Genomic DNA, 25,709 nt, shown 5'->3' with positions numbered 1-25,709 from the left:
GCATTTACCTCACTGCCCTATTACTTTTGTCCAACAATAAGTGAGAGGTAGCCTACAGTACCTTGTGCACTGAAAAATTTAGAAAACTGTACATCAATTTACACATGGCAGGCTTACTCTTTAGCAAGCTTGATCTTTGACATAACTCACACATGCTGCACACACAATTTCTCAAGCGCACATCAATCAGGTCAGGGAAAGGTTTACACTAACAGCAGCAATATTACCTGCGGCCACCGGTTTGTCTACATTGAAAGCCAGGGTTTCAGACAAGATGTTTGTGTTTTGTTATTATCAGGGATGTCTTCAAACACAAGAAGCTATTAGAAGTGAACAGCAAGGGTGTTCCAAATCTCAAAGTAAAAACACATCCTGACCGCTCTTAGTTTACCAAGTCTTTAGCTGGCTTTTCTTTAACCGCTCTTTGAAGACTCAGTGACCAGAGACAAAAGTGTTACCAAGCCTGGTATGGCACATGGCTTGCTGCACTGAATTTGCTCAATTTACCAAACAGGGTCGATTTGTCATTTATTTTGCTTTTCCTCAATTTGTTTTATGTATCCTGGTTACGGAGGAAAAAAGCCTTTCATTACATGCTGAAGCGTAAATTAGTGGCTATCTGGTCCCTTGTTGCTTAGGTGACCGTCATATCATTAGTTATTTCTACAGTTTTAAAATCTATTACAATTAAACAATTGTTAAAACTAAAAAGACGAATATGCGCCTCCTATACTGCTTTCAGTAAACACCTGGTAGGCAGTGTGCATCCATAAGTGGTTCAAAGTCAAATTTGACAGATTAGCTCAAACCACAGTATAATTTCACAGCGCAGTCTAAGGGAGGGGGCATGAGGGTAAGTTTGGTTATGGCAGCTTCGGCTGATGAAAATGGGGGGATAGGCAAAAAGCAGAAAAAAGTGGAAGTTTGGGTCCTGATTTCACAGAGCATTAATAAGAGTACGAGTTAGAGATGATATTCAAGTTTCCATATCTTGTGTGCTAACGGGCCAGACTTGTACAAGTATATCAGGTGTTTTTGCTTAACCCCACATTACCCAGGTAAGATGGCTTTTTTTTTGTGCTGTCAGCACATGGGTCATGTTAAGTTAAACATCACAATGTGTTCTAATGTTAAACATTTGTATTCATCAAACTGTAAATGTATACTACATGTACAAAAAGGTTGCCCACTCGATCAGTAGATAACAGGCTGACAAGGTGAACAGATTTCAAAGGTCCCTTAATAAATGTATCTACTAAATCCATTAAAAAAATTGGATGATAAAGCACAAGAGACACATTGTGTGCAAGGGGATCAAACTAATTACTAGCCTTGAGGCATACTGGGAGTATTTTGTACATTTAAAAAATAGTGCTCATCTGTCTACTTTTAGAGCATTTAGAGTACACACTCCTGTCGTCATTGCCATCTTACAGTTTTTGTTAAATATGGACAACTGTGTCATTTGCACTCCAACGCAGTATTTTCTTGCAGCTCTTAATACATCTAAATGGGGCTTAAATGTACAAAATACTCAAACTCTTGGCAACTTTATAATTGTCCTTGTATCCTTTCTAAGCCAAAATAGCACAATGGGTAACCTGACAAGTGTCCGAGCAGGCACAGCGACGAGACAGGTGACCAAAACCTCCGCCTGCCTAACCTAACCATCGGATAACGACGACTGTAGTCGTGAACGCTGTGTATCAAAATTGCCCTGTTTTCTTTTCTTTATTTCTAAAATGTTTTACATTTTAACACGAAAAATCCCCACTTAACTGTCAGCAGCATGAGCCTTCGATCACAGATCATTGGTGTATTAGAATGCCAGCATTAGCCCCCACAGCACTTTGCATTAACAACTCTGGAAGAATTCCGAACACCTGACAAGAAAACGCATCACTGGGAATACACAGATCAACCTTGTCCTTTTCTTGCTCAAACGCAGATTTACAGGCCCGTCAGATTGATCAATTGCAGGACAGTGCTGAACAGTACACACAGTTTTCCTACTCTACTCTTGAGCAGCCTACTGATGGTTTTGTCTGCTCACATCTGTGCATCTCAGGTGCATTTACACTTGGGTTTTATGCTAAACCAAATCCATGGTGTGTGGTAATGCCAGGTGGTGTGGTGAGTTTTCCTTCGAGCTGCCCTGTCTTTGTTAGTCTCTCTGTCCAGTGGCGTCACGTGAACATTATGTCATACAGGTGGAAATCCTTCCTCTCCCAATTTATACTTCACGAAACAGACACATTTTCGGGTTGACCCTGGAGGCCTTACATAGCCTGAGACAAAGAGTAATGGATGCCTTACCACTGACCAGTCGTGTCTTTGTGTTAAATCATGCAAGGCTAATTATTTCTCACACCATGAAAAAACATGGCGTTTAGTCCCACTGGGACTGAAAAAGAAGCCCTCAATGATTCCTTTCCATCTATTTAGAATTGGTTTGCACTAACTACAGACAGTCAGTCAGAGCCATCAAAACCCTCACTGATTCTCTGTCTAACTCCCATGCACCTAATCTGAGTTGATATGACCTAATGCTAGCTGCACATGAGATCCTCCAGGCCAGAAGGCATTTTATCAAAGTCACATTCGTCAAACAAGTCGCTGATTCCCTGGTCATCTCCTAAACCTAAAAGGTAATCATCTTGGTCCAGAAGAGGAGGCCCGAGGTTTAAGAAAGGCCCCAGGGCTGAAGGGATCTGGTCTTCTGTCTGCTGGAGGAGACTGGTGTAAGGGGACGAGATGGGGGAGAGAGTAGTGACGGAGACGGCCGAAGAAGAAGGTGGAGCCAAGGAGGGTATGGAAGAAGAAGTGGTCGTGCAGGTGGGACCTGTAAAAGAAAATGTAGTCAACTAATTATTATCTCTGTTTGGCCAAGGAACCATAAAAAGACCAATTTAAAAATCCCATGTACCAGTGCTGGGACAGGGCTTGGAACAAAATGTTGCATGGAGACAAGCAAGACGAAGTACATCAATTCCCATCAGTCTCAGCTGTACGTGTAACTTAATGTTAACATGTCAGTCTATATGTCAACACCATATGTTTAAAAGGACTCTCTGCTGAACATAGAAAACACTCCTCTGGTCAATAAGCGGGTGTCGCAAAAGATCCCTGCAGAAAACTATACACAGGAACTAAGATGCTTTGGAAATAAATAAAAACTTCCATAAGTTACATATATATGTTAGCCCTGTTTCTTCATCTTCAAAGAGAAAGTTGAAACTCAAAGTATCTTGAGGTAAAAAAGTGCTGCACACCTTTGTCTATCTGAGACAAACCTTGAAGGACTTTGAGGAAAGGCGAGTTCCCATTGATGTCCATGCTGCCGTTTTTTACAGGACTCCTAGGGTCGTTCTCCTCATCTGGGCACAGCAGCACATCTATAGGACCCTTAGTGCTGGTCAGATGGATGGACAAACTCTGGAGAGAGGAAAGAAAAATGAGTTCAAATAAAACAGGATTTCCATATACCTTCAACTTGTAAAATGTTTTAGCAACTTATATACACCAAAGGTACTCATTTATAAAACTCTAACTAAATGTCACACTAAATGTTTGCGCACAAACATACAAGAAATATTTAGATTTATAAACCAGAGCACAGTTTCCCTTTATAAATCCAAAATCAACTTAGAATTGTCCGCACAAGGATCAGCCTCATATCCCGCCCTCTACATGCCCACATAAATGCTCAATGCAAAGCACATCATGAACTCATATGCATAGAAATGCTGAGTAATGGTTCTTTACAGTGAATCAAGGCAACCAACGAGAGGAAGGCCAAGAAAATAAATCTTTCTGACGCAGACATCGAGGTGCTTGTGGGTGAGGAGGTCTCTAAACACTCATTCCCTCCAAATTCTTTCATTCACGTAGTCCTAACAAGTGTCATTGTATCCATCAGTGTCCCTGCACAATTGATATGTTTACAGCATTTACTTTTGTTATGGCGACCTTGCACTGCATTATGATACGGACTCATAACGAGGATATGGAGTGCAATGATTGCGTCACTGGCTTTATTTCCACATTTGCTCCTTTACACAATCCCTATGAGCATAAATAGTGAAGCCGTCTGTTTCATTACTTTAAATTCATGTAATACAAATACTAAAAGGTTAATGGGGTGGTAATCTGCATGAGATATAAAGATAAACTAAAACATTTTATATAATAATCCTCCGCTTATAGTGATCAACTTGGCCCAGACAGACATGATCAATGCAGCGATTTTACACACAAAAATAAATGAAATGGTAATAAAATAAATGGTACATGGTAATACATGTGCAGTATTAGATTATTGGATTTATCCCGTCAAGTTTGTTTTTATAGATCTCTACTTATGCATATCAAGTGGAGTACGCTCCTTTTAGGCCCGTTTTGTGCGTACACTACTGTTATACATGAGACCCCATTGTCTGTATATGTAACAGTGTATCTAATGAACCGGTGACTCGGTTCAAATTAATGCACTACATTTGGCTATAGACCGTGACACGGCTTTAGTCACTTTCATTCCCTTATGCCTGGTTAAACAAATCAGCAACACCAAATCTAGAGGGCTCACCTAAACTAGCTGTAACCTCCACCTACCTGCATTACTTCGCTGCACTTTGTCAAAGTCTACACACAGCAAAGTCTTTGTGATGCTGTCAGTTTTTCATGTAGACGCCAAAATGCGAGCAAAAACTTTAAGAAATACGATTGTTTAGTCAGAAAGAATTCAATATCAATATGTGTATCCAACACAGGGTTAGGTCTTGGACAGGTCAGTCTGCTTCGCTTGTTTGTGCATGGACACATACCTCATCAGGGTCTGGTACTTCTAGTTTGGTGTCTGTGGGCGCTTTGACAACAATAACAGTCTGGTCTCTGAGGTTCCCCAGCTGTTTGATGTCTTGGTACGTTACATAGGCATATGTGGAGATGAAAGGGTTAAAGAAATAACACTACAATGTCGGTACATTTTAATACTAAACATAAGCCCCCTTCACACATGCACTGCAACACAGACATTATACAAACAACTTGACACCACCATCACGTGGTTACGTTTTAAGACTAAAAGGTAAAGTAGCTGGAAATCCTTTAAACTTTTGGATGACATGTCAACTAACAACAAAAGGATATTTCTGGTTGCTTTGCAACTCGCTCATGTGTCTCATATCCACGCTGCATCTCTGGATGAGTTGTTCCAGCCTCTGCTCCTCTTCTCCCAGTGCAGAAACTTCCGCTGTTAGTATCTGTCTCTGGCTCAGTGCCCCCTCTACCTCCAACAGACTACAGCCCCTGTGAGAGAGAGAAAAGTGAAGACAGTCAATTAAAACAGATTTAGTACTCATTAACTTGCCACTATATTGCTGTGTCTTACTCATGGTTTTAAACATTTGGTTGAACAGCTTGAACAGAAAAAAAGAAAAAAAAAGCGTTTTCACTTTTTGTGGAGTTGGCATACCACACATTTGTGTTTGAATACTGTGAAGGATATTATTTGGATGCAGAGGATTGTATTTTCAACAGGAAAATATATTCGTGGGTTCCCTTTCAAACATAAAAATAGCCCCTGTAAGGCACACGTGAACTACAAATAACAGCTATGAAGATCAGAGGGCCGAAGATGTTTCATAAGAGCGGACGGAAATATTTTGACCGTTAAAGGTTTTCTCAGTCATCTGATACAAGATTAACACAACAAGTTTTCTGTGGACGTTTCCAAGTTAAGTGACTCTTTTGGGTTTCATTTATTTTAGCAACATCTAAATCTAGGCCAACCACAGCATATCCAAGACACGAAAGATCTGGGCCTAAACTAAAACAAAAAGAAACAGACACAGTACATCATCACAGTAACTGAATGCATTCATAGGCCTAAAGAGCTATTCCTAAACTGCCTGTGCCCTTAATAATTACTGAACAAATGAGGGTATAATTAAATTTACAGAGTAGAGTGTAGCACAGTCAGGTATCCTCATACTTTGATGTGGCAACAGCTTGCATGCAGTCACTTGCCTTCCTGTGCTCTACAGGCCAAGGAACACTTTAAAATCTGTTTATATGTCAGAGCCAACCCTAATATTTTTTGCTACACCAACCCAAGATACACTAAGACTTTAAAAAGTTTAGCTAGGGCTCTCAGAGGATGCTCCTTCCCTGTATTATAGTAAGTTCATAAAGTTCCAGATGTGGAACTAGGCTACTAAAAGGTAGCACACACACAGAGCTTCAGGACAAAGTAGACTATTCTCAATCTCACCCTTTTATCCTGGCCATGTCAAACAAACAGGCTAACACAGAAATTGAAATGAAGTCTTCTAAACGTTGTCCTGAAGATCTGTGTGCATGCTACCTCTTTACCTGCCTATTCAATGCTGGAACCTAAACAAGTTTCTAACGCTAAAACAATGAGATACCTCATTAAATGGAGAAGAAAGACACATGGAGAACAGGAGAGTGTGAAGAGTATCGACTTCAGTGTGTGCGTGTGTCCACAGAACAAACACTCTTTTAAAAGATGCAAAGCAAGTATTTGATTGAAAGAGTAAGACAGAGTGACCACTTACATCCACTGAATGTTGTTCTTTGATTTCTTCTTGATGAGGTGAATGCCTTCTAGTACGTTGGTGATATCATACAGCCGCCTTTTCTGTACCTAATTGTAGAGGACACAGGTCTCGTGAGTCATCAATTTAACTGTGTAACTTACCAATCGTAGCAAAAAACAATCCCCAACTCAAATACCAAAAAACTTCTTCGATGCTTTGAGAAGATATATTTGGTTAACATGTCACCGATACATTTTTCTTATCCAGTTTAGGCAGCGTCACTTAGAGTTAAAGGAGAAATGCATTAACTGTTAAGTAGCTTTTCTTTACATAACTATCCCACTAGTGTCTAACTAGCCTTTTTCTGTTTGGATCTGAAATTACCTGTAATTTTTCAGCGGCGAGGTTGAGGTCTAAGACGCCATCAGAAGACTGGGCAAGAAGGTCGACAAACTTCTTTGTCAACAGGCCGAGGGAGGTGTCGTACCGAGTCTTCTCGGGTGGAGACTTGGGTGCTACGGTGGAGGAGAAGTAAAGGGAAAGGACAATTAGTTCAGCGTTAGACTCGATGTTGATAGCTTCAGTTCCTCTCATCTGATGTTCACAGCTTGTCGCCTGTCTCGCCCTCCAACACATCCTGTGGCTGGAATCAACAATACATTACACTGCTGCAGTGGCCATAAACAAGGAAAACAACAACTCAGGTACAGATTTAGTTCCACGTTCCAGTAATATTCTAGTTCAGTAGACCGTACAGAGAGCAGAGAGTAGACAGAAAATCAAGGGCCATCATGACAGGGTATCTTGTTGCATTTCTTTTTCTGATTAATCCCAATCATATCATTATCATTTGAATTAGTCAGGCAGCAATTAGGAAGAAAGTAAGGTTGTCTATTGTTTGAAAACGTTTGAGTATGCAGGACCAACACGCAAAAAAGCTAAAACTTCTTCCGTGTTTTTTTAATATGTGTGCATTCTGCATTTCAGCTCCACCATGTCTTGTTCAGTAACATTTAAATTGTTATTTTGTGGCATGACAAAATTCATTTAGAAACTATACCAAGAAAACCACAAGCTATTCCTAAAAAGATATGAAGTGTTGATGCTAATACTAAAAAAGTCCAGTGCTCTGGCATTTGGATGCTTTGTTTAAGGATAAGGAAAATATAATCAAAATACTTTTAAATGAATCTTGAATGCCTATTACCCTTCTATATCAACTATGAAATGACTCCAGTCAAGGGTTGGGTTAAACTGAATTGCACTTAGAGTGAGAACTAAGTGATTCTTTAACCCTCGCTGAGTACGTGTAGCACATCACACTGTCCGATGTGTTCAAGCTCAGTGAGAATCTGTCTGTTCTGAAAACTAAATGAAGCAGCTGCATCAACGCTGTTCCTTTGTATGAAACTCGGTGACACGGGATGCCCTGTATCGTAATGCTTTCACATTCTAGGTTAAATGTACAAGCAGAGGGTTTCTTACTTCTGGGTGTCTTTAGCCGTGCCCCATTGGCCACCGCAGCCCCTGCTCTGCTCCTCGGAGTCCTGGCTGGTTCCGACTGGTACTGGTGGTCTGAATCATCGAGCGCCAACCGCCTTTTTGCCTAGGGAGACAAAAATATACCGTTTTGGTCATTTGGCTGGCATTTCATCTTTGAGGCCACCGGGAACTGTGTGGCTAAAAGCACCAGAACTGTATTTGCATGTGCGTCATAAGTGTCACTTATCTTCAGTATTCTAAAGCATTTACAATAATTTAAAAAGTTAAAAGACTATTTTTAAAGAAGTCAAGAGGTGTCAAAAAGTTAAGTCTTAAAATAGTTTAAAGACAATGTTGTTGTCAAAACGTCAGTGTATCATGGAGAAGCTGTTGGTTTTATGATGTTGCGCAAAACCAGTGGTTGTGAATTCTTCTTTTCTGAACGCATTGGCCAAGACAAACCCTAATAGCTTAAGAATGAGTCACAACTATGGGTTTGATCACATTGCTCCACAGTAATGCCAAAGGAAACCAACACAAGTATACTAACCAAGAACTGATAGCCCCATAATTAACCCATGCACTTCTAATTTTACAACATAATGTCCCAGAATGTAAAAACCAAAAGTCCTTTTCTGTACCCAACTCACCCATAATCAAATCCAAAAAGTAATGCCCCTTTTGAACAACAGTTTAGGGATCTTATCATCCATTTTGGATATAATCCAATGTTGGATCCCCCTACGTCCACATTCTTCATGACTCCTAAGTTACAGGATCCATTTCTAACCTGTCAGAATCTATTTCTTCTATTGTAGTACTGGTGTCGCTTGACAAAAGTCCAGGCATGTTTATTACCTATGGTTTCAGCAATATTGGACATTTTAAATGTGCCATCACCACTGTTAACAATGTCAAGGACCATTTAGACTGAGTGCTCCATATCCCAGGTCATTTATACGGCAACAGTTGAATTGCCTAACATAACCATTTCTGAAACATGTTTCTTCAGTGAAAAACTGAAAACTTTATCTGACATCAGCCCAAATTGGCATTCTAGTCCTCATTGCTGTTAACATGGCGGTTTAGTGAATATTCTCTTCAACCAAGGAACCTTTAGACTTCTGTGTTGGCTAGAACCCATCATGTTTTACTATCTGAGCGTCACACCAGTTCCAGGGTGCTGGTCTACTACATTTACCTCTAACCCAATGTAGGATTAGTCAATTGATACTCATGTTTTAAAGTTGTTCAAGTGTAGTAAACCTCATGTTAGAATACTTTCTTACATCATCTAGCCCAAGAAAATTTGGAATAAAATGCCCTCTGTTGACAGTCAAAATGTCAGCCATTTTATATCAGCAAGCAGCTCCCCTCACCCCCTGCCTGGTCATGGCTACAGCCTGAGATAGTCTAGTTTAGTTCATGAAAGATGAATAGCCAGGAACAAACCAACACCCTGAATGCTGCTGAAACTATTTAGTGTGGTTTGTGCAGATTGAGAACACAGGAAACGTGCAATCAGTTCTACAGCTACAAACTCGAGTTTCACTTTACTTGGCATGAAAGGAACTATAACGTTACACTTTATTAACAAAAAAGAGGGACATAAAACACTTGTGCAAAATAAGGTCAATGCCGACAACGTGCAATGTTGTCCTCTAATAATCAATACTGCTACTAGCCTTGAAAGCTAACACATTTTCGAGCTTGATCCAAGTTGGCTTGCATCTTCAGAGACGACTGGAAGAAATATATATCGAGTAGTTTCAAAACTGAAGTGAAGCTTTAGCTACTTATAAGCCCATATTTTTTGTATATGTAGCCCCTCGTGTCCCGTTTTAAAGCTAAACAATTAGCTAACTAAGAGCCAAGCAGCCCAACAATCCCCAACCCCCAAATTAGGGCACCAACAGCAGCCACTAGGCCACCGCTAACGTTACTCATCTCCTACCAATATTTCCATCTAGCTGCAAGGGTGAAGCGGACTCAAAAGCACCATGAAGTTAGCATAGCACGCTATTAAATGACATGTCTACGATTCTGTAAACGTAAAACTAACTTAAACTCGACGTTTGCTTCCCTACAGTCAACATACCACATAACCAACCCACTTGGGCAACTTAGCTAGCGGTAGTTAGTTAGCCACCTCGCTAGGTTGAGGGAATGCTCTGGCTAAGCAGCTAATGTTAGCTGCCCGAACAACAAGCTCGACTAGCCTAGCAAGCTAACATTTTGTCGTGTTTGTGGCTAGTTGTAGCAAGCCAAATGTGTTGAATCGAGCTGTATAGATGATTACCGGCGGTCTCCCCAGAGCGGGTCGTTGTCCTGCTCCGTTTGCTGCAGCTTGTTGTGGAGTTGTGTAAATGTTGTTTATCTGAGGTTCAGATAAACACACATTTGATGTCTGTGTAACGTTGCAAGGCGGTGGGGTGGTTATTATTTGGATATACGTAGCGTTGGTTTGACCGGGGTTTAAACGATCCGTGAGAGTTGTTAAAATGATATTATTGTCCAGAGGAGAGCCCCCAACCCCTGCTAAAATCACTTTGTCCGGAGCCGAGGAGATCCCTCTTCTCATCTTGCGGATTCGGGATAACCCCTTTCTTGTCTCTGCACTTTCAAGCCCGTATGGCTGCTAATAAACCGCAATAGTTTAAAAAAATAATCAGACCGAAGTAAAGATTACAGTCTGATTCATCGACTTTTGTAAAGTATTGTTCCTTAAGAAAGTGCATTTAGGCAGATGCAACGGATTAAAAAGTAGCACAACTCTCGTTCCCCTCGTCTAGAAATGGCTTCAGGAAACGGCCTGATGAATGAAGGGATACGGTTTACGCGCTCAAGAGCCCTCCCGCGAAACTCAGATTTCCCGGGAAAATTTCGAACAGAATTTACATGCCAGACACTATTGGTCCTTTAGAGAACAGTCCCCGCCCATATTACAGCCGTACCAGCCAATGACAGCTCAAAATTTGGCGCGCCACGTGTTCATTGGCAGTTGTAAACAGGCAGCGTCATCTGTCACGCCTTGCGTCTTCCCTGACAGGACGCTAAGTGGCGCAAGTGACCGATTGTGCTGACGAGACATGAGTGAAGTGATACTTTCAGCCCATAATGTTTGGCCCCCTTTCTTAATTTAAGATTTATGTGGGTGCAATGTATATCAGAATGACAAGATTAAAACACTGACCGTCTCTTCTCCCTATCCTTCCTTTTTGTTCGTTTATTTATCTATTTTTGTTTTACTTACTCTGTCAGTAAGTAAATTGTATTATTATTATTATTATTATTATTATTATTATTATTATTATTATTATTATTATTATTATTATTATTATTATTATTATTATTATTATTATTAATAGGATTATCTTTGTGAATTAAATACTGACCTCCTCCAAGATAATATGTTGCTGTGACTGCAGATCAGTCTTGTACCAGATGATAAAACTAAGTCAATGAAAAGTGGTGGCAAAAATAAATACAACTTCATTAATAAAAAACATCGAATGAAATACAGAATGCATCCTCTTCTATTCTCCTAAAATGGTTTCATTTTAAATGGGTTAGTGTTAGGCCTTTGGTTTTGTGCATCATGTTTTCTGCACAGCTCCTTTTGTACCCTGTATGTAGGCCTAATTCAGAATCAGAATCTGCTTTATTAGCCAAGTAAGCGTGTGCACATACAACTCGTTCTCTCTTTGTTACTCTCAGTACATGCTTGGAAATAGAAACTAAAAACAAGAACAACAAAAATTAAAGAGGTAAACATGAACATTGATTCCTTGCTAATTTCATTTTGTTTAAACATTTGCACTTTTTTTGTGCTACTGTTTCTGGTCAGTGCTTCTAATTTGCAATACAATATATGTCAAGGGCTTTTTTTTTTACTCAAAGCAAACCTTTGTGCATGAGCATAATGTTGACAATTAAAAATCAACTCCTCAAAAAAGCAGCTTAGAGCTGCTAGGCATTGGGTCTAATTAAAATATATGTTTTACATTGCACGTGACCTGGTCAAACTGTAGAGCAGTTTCACAGAAAGCAAAATACAAAAGCATCTTAATACCTCTGTACTTTTAGTTAAAATTTAAATAAAGGATTTTTACTTGTAATGGAATGTATTCTACATTATAATATTTCTACTTTTACTGGAGTAAAGTATTTAAATACTTCTACCACAGCTTACATTACAAGTCTGAAAGCTGTTTTCTCAGGCCAAGTAACACTTGACGTATTGTTAGTATCTCACATGATCAATAGGTCAGAATGTACTGCCCTGTAAAAAGATTGTGACTTGTGGTGGCATTATGACATACAGGTTAAAGAAACATCCTTTTAGCTTGAGTATGTTTAAGCTCCAACATGAAGCTTGCATCTGAAAGACACTGAACTCTCCTTACAAAATATACTTAATCTCTCCAAGGCTGTTATTTTGTAGCTGATTCTGACCTCTGACCTCACGATTGAGGGGTGCAAGAGGGGAAGAAATTCACCTGGCAATCTATTAAAGCCAGATTGATTGTTTATTATTAGGAACGGCTAACAGTCTACACTGAATTCATATCTGGTTCCCTCACTTTAAATGTCCCCCTTGGACTAACCCTTCACCAAAAGACAATAATTAATACATATGTAATGCCATGGGCAGCTCTGCAAGTCATGGCATGGTCTCTAAGAAAGAACACCCAGTCCTTTCACAGATGACCTTAATATCTTGCTTTCATTTTTATTTAGTTTTATTCACTTTTACTTCTTTACTTGGACCCTTTTTTTGTTTTTACTTACTTTACTTATTTACTTATAATGTTATGTTGCACACTGCTGAAGAGCTGCTAAACAGATTTTCATTGTTCTAAGCACAATGACAATAAAGATCTATTATATTCTACCTTTCTTCTCACACTCTGCAACACACACACTGATTCATACCTTTGGAAATAAGATGTTGGCTACCTCAGCAGGAGATGTCTTAAAATACATTTTTATTCACAAAGCCACAAATTATGGCAATCACTTTTACACTCTGCGGTACACATTACCACAGAGCACTAAAGGCCATTGATTTAGTACAAATGTTCTTGATCTTGTTAATGATTAGGTCTATTTTATGTCTTCATGAGCCCCTAAAAAATTATTCATTTTAAAATAGGGGCGAGGGAAATAGCCACTGGTCCAACTTTGTCATCTTATGTTGCGCCGAGCTTGAAAGAGAGCCTGAATAACACCGGAAGTAAGATGACATTATTTTCATCTACATATTTTTTATATTCCAATGTCCTATACATGTAGCCTACTAGACACACAAGGTTATCTTTAAAAACAAATCTTCTCTCACGATGCAGTTAATTTCAGATAAAAATACAAGATACGCTGCCACTTTTGAAAGGGAGGGATATGTAGGCCAACACAAATAAACATTTGTGTGAGAATAAGTAATTAAAACATAGCCTTTTACAGTGAAAGGTATGCGTCTCCTTACAGACAGTACATAATATCATTATTTGTTTTTTTGTTTGTAGTAGCCTACAATGCTGTAGTACTGAGAACGTTCGTCAACCCGGCTTTTATTTTGAAAGCAATGACCGGAAAAGCTTAAAAAAGAAATCTGTCACTGTTTGACTTGACTGGTAGTGAGGCTGAGGAGGAGGGACAGCCTGGAGTGAACTGGCTTCACAAGTCATGAGCTTTTTGTGCAAACAATGTATTTATTTCACCGAAAACAATAGGTAGTTAGCTAAAACAAAACAAAAAACAAGGAAAAAGACAACCGGGAACAGTGAGGCGTTGTAACAGAAAAACTACGCAGGATGGGCGAGCGGGAGGACACTGCGTTTAAAACCACTGGATCCAAGTGGCTGCTGCCTGTCAGTGAATACTTGGGCTTTCCTCTTGATCAGGTAGGAGTATCTGTCCATGAATCACAACCCATATATTTCGGAGTTAATAGATAGCATTTCCCAATCTATGTTGTCTTATGAATGCCTCTCTGTGTTACGACTATAGTCTGTCAATTAACGTGGTGTCCCTTGTTAGAGCGACGTGCCGTTAGTCGTCTCCATCGACGCCCACATTGAAGTTAATCTGTAATAGTGTAGATAAAAGGATTTTGGTGTTTATTTCTCTCCGAAATGGCATTTAGAAACAGAAGACTTAAATGCCAAAGTTTAAAAAGGAGGCTACTTAACGCTTATCGTCAACTATTTGTTATTATACTATACAAAGATCACAGTAAAACTTATAAACCTTATACAATTGATATGACACCACTAATGATGATGTAACAAGTGGGGAGGGAGGGGGGGGGGGATCCTTATAACCTTGCATCATGCTGTCACAATATGTCTCTACAGGAGTTGTGTTTTGTCAGCTATTAAAACACAGATATTTTGTTGAATATTGTTGTGTAAACTCCCATCCTAATCTCTATCTCTCCCACACAGGTCAATTTCCTGACGTGCCAGCTGTTTGCCCTAGCTGCTGCCTTCTGGTTTCGTCTTTACCTCAGTCCTAGCCATGCCAATCCCCTGGTCAGGCACGCTGTGGCCGCTCTTCTCGGCATTGCCTTTCTCATCTTCTGCTTTGGATGGTACTGTATGATACTGTCAGAGAGACGCTCACACAGTACTATTCAATTTCTCTCATATGATCAGCAACATATTTTGAGAGAAAATATGTGGTAGTTGACCTCTGAGTTCTCAACAATAATTGTCTACTCGTTGTCTACCTTTCTGACAAATAGTCAGGGCTGGTGTCCAGTGTGCAGGGTCACAGACTTATAATTATAGGAGGACACTGAGGCTGTTGACAGTAAGGGTGCACAGAAAGGAGATACACAGGAGAAATGTTTGTGGTGGCATTTGATCTATAAGTAACAGGTTTTAGGGGAAACATCTAGGCTCCACTGATGCACACTGCATTTTATCACAGACATACAGCCCACTTTGTGTGTGTCCTTGTCTGCAGGTACTCAGCTCACATCTTGACAGTGGTGGTTGCAAGCTACTTGATCATCATCAAAGCTGACATCAACAATGTACACAGGTAAGTCTGGGACGAAGCAAAATTATGGAGTTAAAATGTTGAATTATAAAATGGATCATGAAATGTTACAGCTGTGAAATGTGGTGGAATTTGTGCCAATGTAAACATAGCAAATTTTAAGTGCCATTAAATCATTCTTGAGAACCGTGTGCTATTCATCAATGTTGTTTTGGAAAGCTTAGAAAGGGAAAGTTTGACCCACCTTTACTATATACATTTGCCCTTTGTAGCCCTTTGGTTGCCTAATTGGTTTGATTATAGATTTTTTTTATTGAGCCTTTATTTATAAATAAAATCTTATTTTTAAAATCTCATCTCAGATAAACAGAATTCTGTTCTGTTGTAAATATGTTGCTACAAGTGTTTTGTTCTGTCTGGTCTGACTGATCCGCTACAACAGCAACATCTCATCTCCAAGACACTGTTGCAATATGTAAGATAAAAGGCAGCCAGACAAGCCAGTCGTATTGGTCTGAGTGTGTCTTATTCTACTGCATGTTATCACATACATATTTTTAAGTCACCAATCTCACTGGTATCGAATAAACTATACTTTCTGAAGACATTTTAATGTTAATTATAACCTTCATAGCATAAACATGAGTTACCGGGTTTAAAAATGAAATCGTAAAAAAGGCCCAAAGCTGTTTATCTGTATTTTGCAAATTCGGCCGATATGCTACAAATTCCATAATCTCTTCTGAGTAATGCTTAGTAGTAAAATAAATCTTAATCAACCACGACAGGCAGCCCTACTTGATAATCGTTACAGGTATTGTATCTATCACCAGAACATCTTCGTTGTCCTCGTCTGATTTAGTTTGGCTCATTCCCCAACACACAGGTATTCCATGGTGACCGCTATGGGCTACTTGACAGTGTGCCAAGTGAGCAGAGTCTTCATCTATAACTATGGAGTTCTGTCCACTGACTTTTCTGGGTAAGGAAAAATGTCTCACCTCTTATCCTCTCGCTTTGCCACACCTGGTTGGTGACAACATATTAATTATTTCAGTTTTAGATCTGCTCTGATGTTATCAGTTAACATTTCCAAACCATGTATTACCTGCTTACACGTTTGCCAGTGCCACAGCCTTGTGTAAACACAGCGCCGCTGATAAAAAAGCAGCAGTGTGACAGGTTGCCAGGTAGAGTTAAGGTACTCCTTGCCTCCTGGCAACTGTGACTTTGCTGTTTCAGGAACAAGGCTGCTTCTTAAGGAGAGGGCAGTTCACTTTAGTATGTTACTCTTTTTGTCAAGAATGTCTTTTCATTTCAACCCCTTATATCTGGACTCTGTAAGGATCATAAAAAAGTGCTATTGGTCATTATATCAGAAACGAAGTCATCATCAAGAATGACTATTTTGAAATTGAATTTATTAACAGTAACTGAATTCCAATAGCTACTTTCACATTGATGGCATGCAGTTGCTTTTACAAAGAGGGTTATCATTTCGTTACATACTATGCCTCGTGGCATTCACAAAAAACCGACACATATTTAATTTAACATGGCGCTGCAGATACATGTGTTTGGTCAGGATAATGCCTGAAGTAGCACCCGTGGTTTTATTGGAACGGTTCGTTCCAGATTAAGCCGGTGATGGTGTTTTCTGTGTGCAGTAGTTCTTTAAAAGGTGACGGTTGACTTTGCTAACACCATATTCTGCAACCTTTTTTTCCCAGTTCTGTTGTGTATGAATTTGCTGGAGGCCTCACTTGCACTCTGTGTGACTTTGATGATGATCAGGCAGGCCTGTGAGTCAGCCTCAGTTAGGGTCACAGAGTCTATCGGCTACAGTGGTGGAGAGAGTTGCACATACTGGCTGGCACCCTGAAAATGTTTCTCTAAAGCCAACTGCCAGCTCTCATTCTGCTGGCACGGCCAGCCGCTCGAACCCTCTCTGCCTCAGTTTTCCATGCTGTCCACACAATGCAGCCCACTGTGTGTGTGTGTGTGTGTGTGTGTGTGTGTGTGTGTGTGTGTGTGTGTGTGTGTGTGTGAGAGATGTAGTTTTTATGTGCCTTTGTGCACACACACACACACACACACACACTCACATTCTTGGGACAGAGACATCTCTATCTGTGAATGAAACTAGGAGAGGGGGTGTGAAGCTAGTCTATTCAGACTTACTGTACTGACCTCAATGCCTCCACCGTCGCCTCTCTTTCAGCACTTTTTGGTATCTATAAATGTCTAACTTACTAAAACAACTAAAATGGAAATCTAATCTATGTAAAGGAAATATAACACAAACATGAGTTATTGCACACATGTTGTATGTTCACCTAATTGCTGTGTATTGTATTGATGTTCTGGATGACAGTCTCTGAAGTACCAATGTTAAAAGTGAAAGCAAATTATTACATTTGAATGTTTATTGTATAACAAATAAGTGTGAACAACTTTCAGTATTTGATGGATGAAATCTTCTTGTTAGCGTTATTCTATTAATCAACTTTGTATTTGTATTCTATTTCTTAAGAGCATTGTGAGCTTGACAAGATTGTCAGGCTGTCTTGGAGACAATGATTGAGTGAAATGAATTGCATTGGATTATTAAGTGACCTGACTTGACACTACTGGAAAGAATGAAGTTATTCACGGGAAATTACATTCTCAGACAGACGCTCAGTAGGCGTTTACTTGTGATGTGCTTTAAAACAGGCTGCTTCTGCCTTTAAAAGATTTTAAAAACAGGATCCTGTATTAGAAACATTGTCAGAATGGTCCATCTACCTCGGGCTGTTTTTCTGAGACTAAAAACACCAGGATGCTCTTGACTGCTAAAGGATCATCATTAACATAGAAGGTCTGGTGCGCCTGGCAGATCAGTTTCTTTATGGATTAGTTTATGTCCCACAGTTTTGTGAGAGTTAGAATGATGGCACTTTATATATATATATATATCCTTTTAAAGTCCACTAAGTCAGTATCTTACATTAGTTAACATGTATCTGCTGTGTCCAGGCCTCTGATGATAGTAACACAGAAGATAACAACACTGGCTTTCCAGCTCCATGATGGTAAGGCAAAGGAGAAGATGCACACATACAAAAAATTTAAGTTTCCAAACTGGTTACTGATGATGTCATCCCTCGTTTTTCAGGTATGTGTAAGAAACCTGAACAACTTACCCCGGAGCAGAAGCCTCTGGCTATAAAGTAAGATTTTACTGTGGTGAATACTCACATATTCAATGTTTTTTTGTACAATGGTAGTTTCATGTTGTAGTGTGAAACATCAGGGGATAGACTTCCTGTAGACAAGTCAGATCACTGTGTCCCCTTACTGAATTTAACTGATTTTCTTTTAAGCCTGACCCTTGAGGTAGTTGCGTAGGATTAATATGTATCTGGACCGAATGTCCCTGTATGTATGCACAGATGGTTGCATCTGAATTAACACCTTAGTTTAAGAATAAATGACTGTTTCTTTTCCTTTAGCCACGAAGGACAATGACAAGGAGATGCAATCATGGTGAATAGCTTGTTCATGTAAAAAGCATGCTAGGAACTTAGAAAAGATGAATCATTTTGCATGGAAAATAGAAGATTTTTATGCATGTGATTTGATAAAACCACAGTCATCAGTGTATCATGCATGCCATGTTGGAATGACATTTAAAATACATTTAAATACATTAAAAAAAAATTAAGAAACGATCATAAAGTGTTGCTCGTGTGTGATAACTGCAGCTCTACATTCAGTAATTGTCTCATGTTTGTTAGCTTACTTTAAGATTCCTGTTCTCCCTGTAGGTTTGGATATCACTCACATTTTGTTCATTCAGAGTCTGATTTAACTTATCAATTCTGCTTGTACTGTAAACATATATATAAGCTTTGATGCAGGCGTAACCAACAATGTAGACAGAAGCTCTGCAGGTCAAAACCTTTTGTTTAGGAATCAAAAGCGATGCCTTCTTTAGTATTTAGAACTTGTTACGAGTCATAACCAGTTCTCGATAGCCAGGCCTAGTTCCTAAAAATGCTGCGAAACTGCTGTAATTTGAAAGAAATGTGTGACATTTTTAAAAAGTGACTTTTTTACGTTTTATCACGTTTCCACCCAACTTAGATGGAAAAATACAAATAACACTGACGTGCATTGTACCTGACGTGATCACTCTTACACTGAAAAATAAAGGGATTGTCTAAAATAAATGATTTGTCCTCCTGTTCTTTCTACAGTGTGAAACCTTCTCTCATCGAGTACCTGAGTTACAATCTGAACTTCCTGAGTATCTTGGTGGGACCATGCAGCAACTATAAGGAGTACATGGACTTCATAGAGGGCAGACACATCAGCAGGAGGCTCAGGCAGCACTCTGGGACGTGTAATGGTCAGAACGGCTATGATAAGACACCGGACCCATCACCTCTGGTATGTTCCTGAATGCATATTGCTGCTTGGGACTGGGACTGTAGTAAAGTCTGGCTGTCAATTCTAAACCGCAGTCTTCTCCCACTTCATTTTTAGTTTTCACTGAAACCTTTCCAGTCGTATCAGGAGTCTGATTCTTTAGCTTTTGTACCTAGTCCTGCTTGCTGACATTGTTTGAGTCTAAATATGACTTATTTCCTCTAATCTCAACTGGACCTGATTTTGTCATCGTGTCAATTTGTAATGCGTGCTTCCATCTGTTTTCTTTGCAGAATGCTGTGTGTCGAAAATTGCTGATTTGCAGCGGATGTATGCTGTTCTTCCTCACTGTGACTCGGTCTTTACCGATAATGTACAACGTGGACCCCAACTTTGTCAGCCACGCCCCCTTCGTCACAAGGCTCACCTACGCTTTCTTATCCATACAAGCAGCAAGACCCAAATTCTATTTCGCCTGGACACTAGGTGAGCTCTGTGTGCGTTTGTATGTTTATCTCGTCGTTAGCCAATTGTCTGGTGGGAACATGGTCTACATTGTTATTGCCATGGAAGTCGTGTGATTGTATTGTTTTCCTCTGTCCTGTCAGCTGATGCAGTCAACAACGCTGCAGGATATGGATTCTTGGGGATGGATGAAAATGGAAAGCCATCGTGGGACCTTATCTGCAACCTCAACATCTTGAAAATTGAGGTACCCTCAATGTTTCACATGATTTAAAAAAACACGTACATGCATAGTCTCTCTATGGATGTGTTAAGTTTCATGCACCGTTGCATGTTTGTCAAAGTTCGGTAATTTCTTACCTAATAAAGTTATTGTTATGTGGTTTTCTATTGATCTTTTTTCAGACCGCAACCAGCTTTAAGACATTCATAGACAACTGGAATATTCGAACAGGAATTTGGCTCAAAACGTAAGTGCTGCAAATGTGAACTTCAATACTTCATTACATTACATCATGCACGCAGTCAGAAAACATTTACTCAGCTTTCCTTTTCATAAACTTCTTTGTTTGATTCCTCTCATCTCCTCAGGGTGTGTTATGACCGAGCCCCAAAGCACAGGTTGGCGTTGACCTTTATCCTGTCGGCGCTGTGGCACGGTGTTTATCCCGGGTATTACTTCACTTTCATCACTGCCATCCCCATCACCATGGCAGCACGAGCTGTGAGTTCTCTACCTCCTCTGGAAATTCAAATGAATGAACCGGCATACAACTGCAAACATAAACACTTGTGTATCTGTCACAAAACACACCTGGCTGACATGTAGATGTTAAACTAAAGCAACATCTAAGGAATGTAATAGATTTTGTCATGTAACTTAATAGGATTAGTTTAAATTAAATCAACAGCATATCTTAAATACACCAATCCTATCACTCTGTTCATCTGTCTCTCCACACCAGGTACGGAAGTCTGTTCGTCACTACTTGCTGAGCTCCAGAGGCTTGAAGCTGGGTTACGACATCGTAACTTGGGCAGCCACCCAGCTGGCCATCTGCTACACTGTTATGCCTTTCCTACTTCTTGCAGTTGATCCCACTTTGGTTTATTACAGGTACGTTATTCACCTTCAGTCCTCTTATCCTCTTCCTCTTCTATCCAATTCATATTTGCTGCATTTGTCTGGCCATGTGGGTCAGCGTGACGTAAATTATCATCTGTCCACATCCACAAAGGTCAGCACTGACTGTACGCACAACTAGCGCGCTGGTTGTGCGTACACCAAGTCCTGGTGATACAGACCCAGAATTGTAGTTTATATAGAAGTACATGCGCATCCACCTCGCACATGCAAGTCCGCAGCCGACAGCATTCATATTGAAGTTTGAAGAAATTGAAATTGGGAAAAATCACAAATTCCCAAAGACCAAACGGACATCTTTAAATGTCTTGTTTTGCCAAATCAACAGTCCAAACAGCAAATAAATTCAGTATACTATCATAAAAGACTAAGGACACCAGATAATATACACATTTGAGAAGTTGGCACCAGAGAATTTTGGCATTCAAAATGATCAAAAATAGTTTCTGATTTGTTTTCTGTCAATCGCCTAATAAACCAATCGTTGCAGCTTTAGTACTCATGTATTTGCAGGATTTTAGCAACATATAGATTGTATATTAAGAGCTAATGCACTTACTACTGACTGATGACATTTATTAAGGTTGAGCCCCAGAATTCTCCTTTGTTTTATACATTTTGTACATAATTTATTTATGTCGAACAGGATATTTCGTGGCCTGCTCTATGTTGTCATGTCACGTTCATCCTACTGGCCAACATTTCCCCTAACAGTACATTAATGACAACGGTAGAAAAGTTACTCTCCTGTTTTTCCTCCTAGGTCTATGTACTTCCACGTTCACATCATCATTCTGGTTGTGATCGCCCTGCATCGGAAACACAAACCCAGTGTATTCTCTGCCACCAACAAAACATTTTCCTCCTCCTTCTCGTCTCCGTGCCCAACACAGTGCCAGCCTGTTCACTCCAACAACAATGACAAAGTAGACTGAAAATCCCCTCTTTACGTTCTTTTACCAGGCTCTCACTCGAGGGTGTTCTCTCAAAGACAAGTGAATAACCCTAAAAGGTATTCAGCAAACTTAAAATGGGAAAACACGACTTATTCTTTGTGACAATACGGAGTTAGGAAAAACTTTGATGGTACAATACGATGCAGCCCTTGAACCTATGGCACTGGATATGCATGGGGAGAGTGTTTCTGCCATATTGTAAGATTAAGATCAGAACCTGATTCTGATTCTAAGAAAAAACATCAAACTTAAGCACAGCAGGCATACTGGAAAGAGAAACATTAGCTGAGTGAACGTCTCTGGTACTACTGCCACCTCCACCACCAGGAGACTGACCTCCTCCACCTGCCCCCACTCTGCTCCACTTATCCCCCTCCATGCCCATCTAAACACCAGCCTGCCTGCTCCAACAACAATGCAACAGTGTGAAGAGAGAAAGGAGGCTCACTTTCTTTCCTGTCCTCTATCTGCGCTGTCCTGCCGATTGGTGGGATCTAAGCCAACACAGTGGGAGAGCAGCTCCTAACCAGGGCACAAATACCAGGACACACACACACACACGCACGCACGCACACACACACACAAACATAAACACTAGGACACAAATATGCACATACTCTCTTAGACACGCTCGCACTTTGTCACATACAAAGGCTGCTCTTGTGTGGCTACAACAAAAGAGCATACCAAGAGGAGAGAGAGCCCTGGTTTGTGTCTGTCTGTCTGTATATCTGTGTGTGTGTGTGTGTGTGTGTGTGTGTGTGTGTGTGTGTGTGTGTGTGTGTGTGTGTGTGTGTGTGTGTGTGTGTGTGTGTGTGTGTGTGTGTGTGTGCCTTATGAAAGACTGTGGACTGTGTTGGTGTTTCTCTCACTGTTAGTTGGTACTCTGGGTAGAACGACCCTTGAAATACCAATTTGACCAGGCAGCACTCCAGTGAAACTATTACTAATGAAGGCAGGTTGGCAGCTCCTCCTGGAGCGGAGACTTGTCTAGTCTGTAGAAAGAGTAAACTATGTTATAGTCAGTATGGATAATCCTGAGCTCTAGCAATAGCCCTGTAAACATAAAAGAAAAAGAGGACAGATATTTAAAGAATAAATGGTGTGATTTCACAACAGCAAGCTTCAGCTAATGTTGTTTTGCATTGCACAATTGTAACAAGTGAAGAAATGGTCAAATATGAGCACACATTGCAGTTGGAAGCAAAAGCATTTGATTTGAAGTGATTTACTGAACATCCACTTTCGCTAAGATATCTCTTTTTGTGCTGAAGCAAAGGAATTTAATTGTGACATAGTTATTAATGTGTAAGTACTTTATCATGTGGACGGTGCTGGACACCTGTTATCATGATGTGAAGTAATTAAACAAAACGTTGTTGTAAAACTGAGAGGAAATACACTTTTTGGGAGGTAACTATTGCACACTGAAAGAATGGATAATATGAACAAAAATAAGAATTTATAAATGAAATGTGTTCTTCTCACCAGGGCCATGGTGCTGTTTTTCATACCCACCATGAACAGAAAGCATATTTTTGTTACTGATTTTACAATTTCTCACCACAATTCACGAAGTCTTCTCTTCACTAGCTTTTACTTTTCCACAATCGAAAACCGATGAATCAGAAGGTTATGCTTACGATTAGAGGTGAGCTAAGCACGGTGGAAACAAGAAGATACATGCACGTTTTTAAATGTTTCATTATCAAGAAGTTGATGCCACATGAGAGGTTTGGGAGCATTGGGAGTTTTTATGAGGGGCACAGTGGCTTGGTTTATTAATGGTGCTACCTGCTGCAGCCTAGCATGTTCGCTTTTAACTACATTTATGGGTGTGCTAACAATGCTAACAAGTTGCAATGCAATAATAATGTTGTTGTTGTGTGACGGTGTCTGGTGAAGAAGAATCACATTACACTTGAACATGTCAGGCTGTCCCTTTAAATGCATTCTATGGGTTTGCTTAATGAAAACGCACCTTCTTTTCTGGATATAACATGTGAAGTTGAACAGTATGTATCTGTTTAATCATGTTCGAGACACAATCTTACTGCATTTTATTACCTGCTTTAAAATGTAATCTGAAAATGTGTATTTTGGATTTGCCTGTTTTGGCTTAATTTACATGTTGACTTAAACCCCTGATTCTTAATACATAAAGCATCATTGTAGAGCTTGTTTTGGGGGGTGGGGGGCATTCACCTGCTGCAGGGGAATTGTTTGATTTTAAGGGAAACAAGAAGGGGGGGTGGGGAACTTGCAAACTAAACTATTGTCCGTCTCCCCTGTCTCATTAGAACAAATCTTTCTGATTAAATATTTAAACATTTTAGTCATTTTTGAGCAACGGTGGCAATATTACATTTTTGTTGATTATTTTAATGTTTAACTGCATATTAATACCTCTGTTGGAGTTAATGAAGTGTCAGTAACGACTGATCTGGGGACCTGCAGACTTTGCAAGAGGTCTGCACTTATGTTTTATGACCTGAAGTATAAAAAACGAAATGCTGATGGTAATACAGTTAGTCCCCATGACACCCTCATAAGGTGTGTGTGGTGAAAGCTGAAAACTGCCCAAGTTTGGCTTTGCTATAACAACATTTATTTTGTGAAACAAAGCCCTTATTAACTGTTATGGAACTAGCTGCCACCTTTTAAATGTGTTGTTTTTTATCAATATGTCCCCGGCACTGTATAGTCTGCGTGTTGGTAATGTGTTCTTAGTGCAGGGAAAGGAGCGATGAGTATGTAGTATGACTGTAGTCAGAATGAGCAGCTATTTGAATGACTCAATACTGATTATGAAGGTATTTTTTGTATGTGACTTTGCAGATGTATGCATGATCAAATGTACTGACTGAGATGTTGTGTTCCTCCATTCTAGTATTGTTTGTATGGAGGAAAGATTGAGTGGTATAAAAAGATCTGAGTAACAAATAAAGCTTCAGTGAAACACATTTTTATTTGTCAAAGTTTGAATTGTCTGATATAAAAATCTGTTTTTTAAGTTGGTATATAATTAATGATAATGAGAAATCATAAAGCATTCTGAAGACAAACATGTTTGTATTCTGACTATCTTTTAAGAACAAGTAAAACTTCTTTAATAATTCCAGATGCCAGTGAGACGTATTTGTTTTTTATCAGTTTAGTTCGAGCCTCGCAACAAACCCTATCAATGCAACGCCTGTCCCATGCAGTTTATTCTCTAATGATACTTTCAAAGTGACTGCCTCTCTGTCCCTTGTGTCACCTGTTAGTTTCCCTCTGACAGCCATGTGCTCACAGACAACTAACGACAACCAGGGGATGAAGAAAATGAGACAAAGATGAAAACAAGCAACAACAAAATATACTTAAATCACCGCAATGCTAGAGTGTGTTCCACTTGTGAAAGTCATCTAAAAGTGTCAGTATGAAGTGTCTCGTCTCTGCAGAAAATCAATCAATCAAAAAATAATGTGGTTATATGGCCCTCCTACAAACACAACTGTTTAAGTACATGTGGGATTCTGGAGGGACTAAGTGAGGTAGATTCAATATTTGACATTGTCTTTTAAACTTCATGTTTACATTTAGAAGTCAAACTTTACAAGCTTTAAGTGACATGCTGTCAGTGTATTTAATAAAGAAATAAACTGCCTTCTCTCTGTATAGAACGCTTCAGTACGTCTACTT

The 25,709-nt window shown here is 39.7% G+C and overlaps 2 protein-coding genes across 2 annotated transcripts; one reads left to right on the top strand and one right to left on the bottom strand.

Annotated features, from left to right (window-relative positions):
• Positions 1–999: 999 nt before the first annotated feature.
• LOC115021577 (transcription factor E2F3-like) lies at positions 1,000–10,911 on the bottom strand. The gene is made up of 8 exons (XM_029452097.1): positions 10,342–10,911; positions 8,046–8,166; positions 6,945–7,075; positions 6,579–6,667; positions 5,149–5,307; positions 4,824–4,938; positions 3,294–3,435; positions 1,000–2,842 (listed from the first exon to the last, which is right to left on the bottom strand). Exons 1-8 carry the CDS (start codon positions 10,621–10,623, stop codon positions 2,550–2,552), a joined length of 1,332 nt encoding a protein of 443 aa, XP_029307957.1. The 5' UTR covers positions 10,624–10,911; the 3' UTR covers positions 1,000–2,549.
• A 2,779-nt stretch (positions 10,912–13,690) lies between these two features.
• On the top strand, positions 13,691–24,251 carry mboat1 (membrane bound O-acyltransferase domain containing 1). The gene is made up of 13 exons (XM_029452293.1): positions 13,691–13,945; positions 14,489–14,634; positions 15,012–15,089; positions 15,934–16,029; positions 18,066–18,121; positions 18,205–18,259; positions 19,289–19,481; positions 19,754–19,946; positions 20,069–20,172; positions 20,331–20,395; positions 20,517–20,649; positions 20,891–21,042; positions 21,833–24,251. The coding sequence occupies exons 1-13, from the start codon at positions 13,856–13,858 to the stop codon at positions 22,002–22,004; spliced, it is 1,533 nt and encodes a 510-aa protein (XP_029308153.1). The 5' UTR covers positions 13,691–13,855; the 3' UTR covers positions 22,005–24,251.
• Positions 24,252–25,709: the final 1,458 nt, after the last annotated feature.

Source organism: Cottoperca gobio, chromosome 16 (assembly GCF_900634415.1).
Source record: "Cottoperca gobio chromosome 16, fCotGob3.1, whole genome shotgun sequence".
Lineage (NCBI taxonomy): Eukaryota > Metazoa > Chordata > Actinopteri > Perciformes > Bovichtidae > Cottoperca > Cottoperca gobio.
Note: the sequence above shows the minus strand (reverse complement) of the source record. Positions and strands in the feature narration are given on the sequence as shown.